Genomic DNA, 1,816 nt, shown 5'->3' on the forward strand with positions numbered 1-1,816 from the left:
CCCCGGGCTTTTCTTTCTTTACTGGTTCCAGCTGGGCCACCTCCTTGCTTTTTGCCCCTGTTTCACAGACAGGCACGTAGCTACTGTGGAGCTCGGGGAGGAGAAGCCAAGACTCGGGTTGGGGCCCTGGAAGAAACATTAGGGGGCCAGGCCCCGTGGGCCCCGCGTTAGCTATGGGCCTGGATCCTAGTGAGCCACCTCTCGGCACTGGTACCAAGGGACATTGTGTCACGGTGGGTCACATCCTGCCAGGGGGGCCCAATCTCAGGCGGTGGTGCTGGGGGATTTCTGCTCTGCCCTGAGCCCACTGAACTGTGGGTATCTCCATGAAGCCACTGGGAGACGTCCTCAGGAGGTCCGGGCTGCGATGTCACGATATGTGGGTGATGCCCAGCTCTACCTTTCTCTTCCGCCCAAGTCTGAGGACCACGTGGATGTTCTAAACCGGTGTTTTGACCCTGAAAGCCCTGCACGGCCTGGGACCAGGATAGCTGAAGAAGAAGAAGAAGAGATTGGATTTATCCCCCGCCCTTCACTACCCAAGGGAGTCTCAGAGCGGCTTACAAACTCCTTTCCCTCCCCCACCCCACAACAGACACCCTGTGAGGTCGGTGGGGCTGAGAGAGACCTCTGACAGAAACGGCTCTTTTTCAAGGACAGCTCTTGTCAGAACTACAGCTTGCCCAAGGTCATCCAGCCAGGTGCAAGTGGAGGAGTGGGGAATCAAACCCGGGTCTCCCAGATTAGAGTCCGCGCACTTCACCACTGCACCATCTTCTCTCGGGAATTACAATCACGGGGGGAGAGAGGCCCTCCCGACGGTCCCATCGACCAAAGAAGCTTGTCTGGTGGGCACAGGCGAGACAGGGCCTTTTGGTGGCAGCCCGGTAGTTATGGAACAGCCTCCCCAGGGAGGTGTGCCGGCCCCTCGCTCTCGATCTTCAGGAGGGAAGTGGAGAGGCTTTTATTCATGACGGCATCTGGTTGGCTCTTCTGCCCACTAGCAGTTTTAAATTGTTGGTCTTAACGACTAGTTACGCATTTCGTCCTCGTGGTGGTCATCATCATCACTATTAAGGCCAGTTCCCCTGAGGTGGAAAGGCAGCCAATAAGTGGCTTAGGTAGAACATGCATCCAACCCCAGAGCGGCATGGTGGCGGGCGCCCAGCAAAGCCTCCCTGCCCCACCCACCCCGCCCGGGGCAGGCCACAAGTCCTGCTCACAAGAGAGAGGCAGGCCGAGTGGGACATGCTCCCTAAAACCGCCTTGCAGAGGAGGCGGGCATCCCCCTTCCCTGGCGCTCCGCACCAGTCTTCCCTCTCAGCTGAGTGGGTGTGAGCCAGATTTTTGCTTCGCTCAGGGAGGGATGGCTCCAGAGCAAACGAACTGATGCAGCAGCCAAACGGCTCGCTCACAACTTCAATGCCAGGAGCTCACAAAGTAGGATTTTTGCTCACAAGACTCCGCAGCTTCGCGGGAGCATTGTGTCCGCAGCAAGGGCGCCTCTGAGCGCGCACTCAGAGTCTTCACGGAGGCGGCTTCGGGCCGGCCCGCGCCCTCCTTCCAGCCTCCTGCCTGGGCGGCCTGTGGGTGGGTGGGAAGGAGGGAAGGAGGGAAGGAAGGAGGCGGTGGCTACCGCCGCCGCTGCTTCCCTGGCTCCACCTTCGCCGTCCCGCAGCTGGGAGGCCACCGGAGCGGAGCGGAGCCGCAGGACTGGCCCGGCGAGCAGAGCATGGCCCGAGCGGCGAGCGTCTGTCTGCTGCTGGGGGGTAAGCAGGAGGAGAGCAGGCGCGGGGCCCGGCCGCCCGGCGGGGGC

At 61.1% G+C, this 1,816-nt stretch overlaps 1 protein-coding gene across 1 annotated transcript in view; it reads left to right on the plus strand.

Moving 5' to 3' along the window:
- The first annotated feature begins 1,668 nt into the window (after positions 1-1,668).
- The window catches only part of MPZL2 (myelin protein zero like 2), a 5,740-nt gene continuing 5,592 nt past the window's right edge, over positions 1,669-1,816 (plus strand). Inside the window, exon 1 of the mRNA XM_015413764.1 lies at positions 1,669-1,769. Within this exon, the coding sequence (XP_015269250.1) occupies positions 1,733-1,769 (37 nt within the window). The 5' untranslated portion in view covers positions 1,669-1,732. The remainder of the gene's footprint in view (positions 1,770-1,816) is intronic.

Source organism: Gekko japonicus, unplaced genomic scaffold, assembly GCF_001447785.1.
Source record: "Gekko japonicus isolate JY-2015 unplaced genomic scaffold, Gekko_japonicus_V1.1 scaffold1159, whole genome shotgun sequence".
In the NCBI taxonomy this organism is placed as follows: Eukaryota; Metazoa; Chordata; class Lepidosauria; order Squamata; family Gekkonidae; genus Gekko; species Gekko japonicus.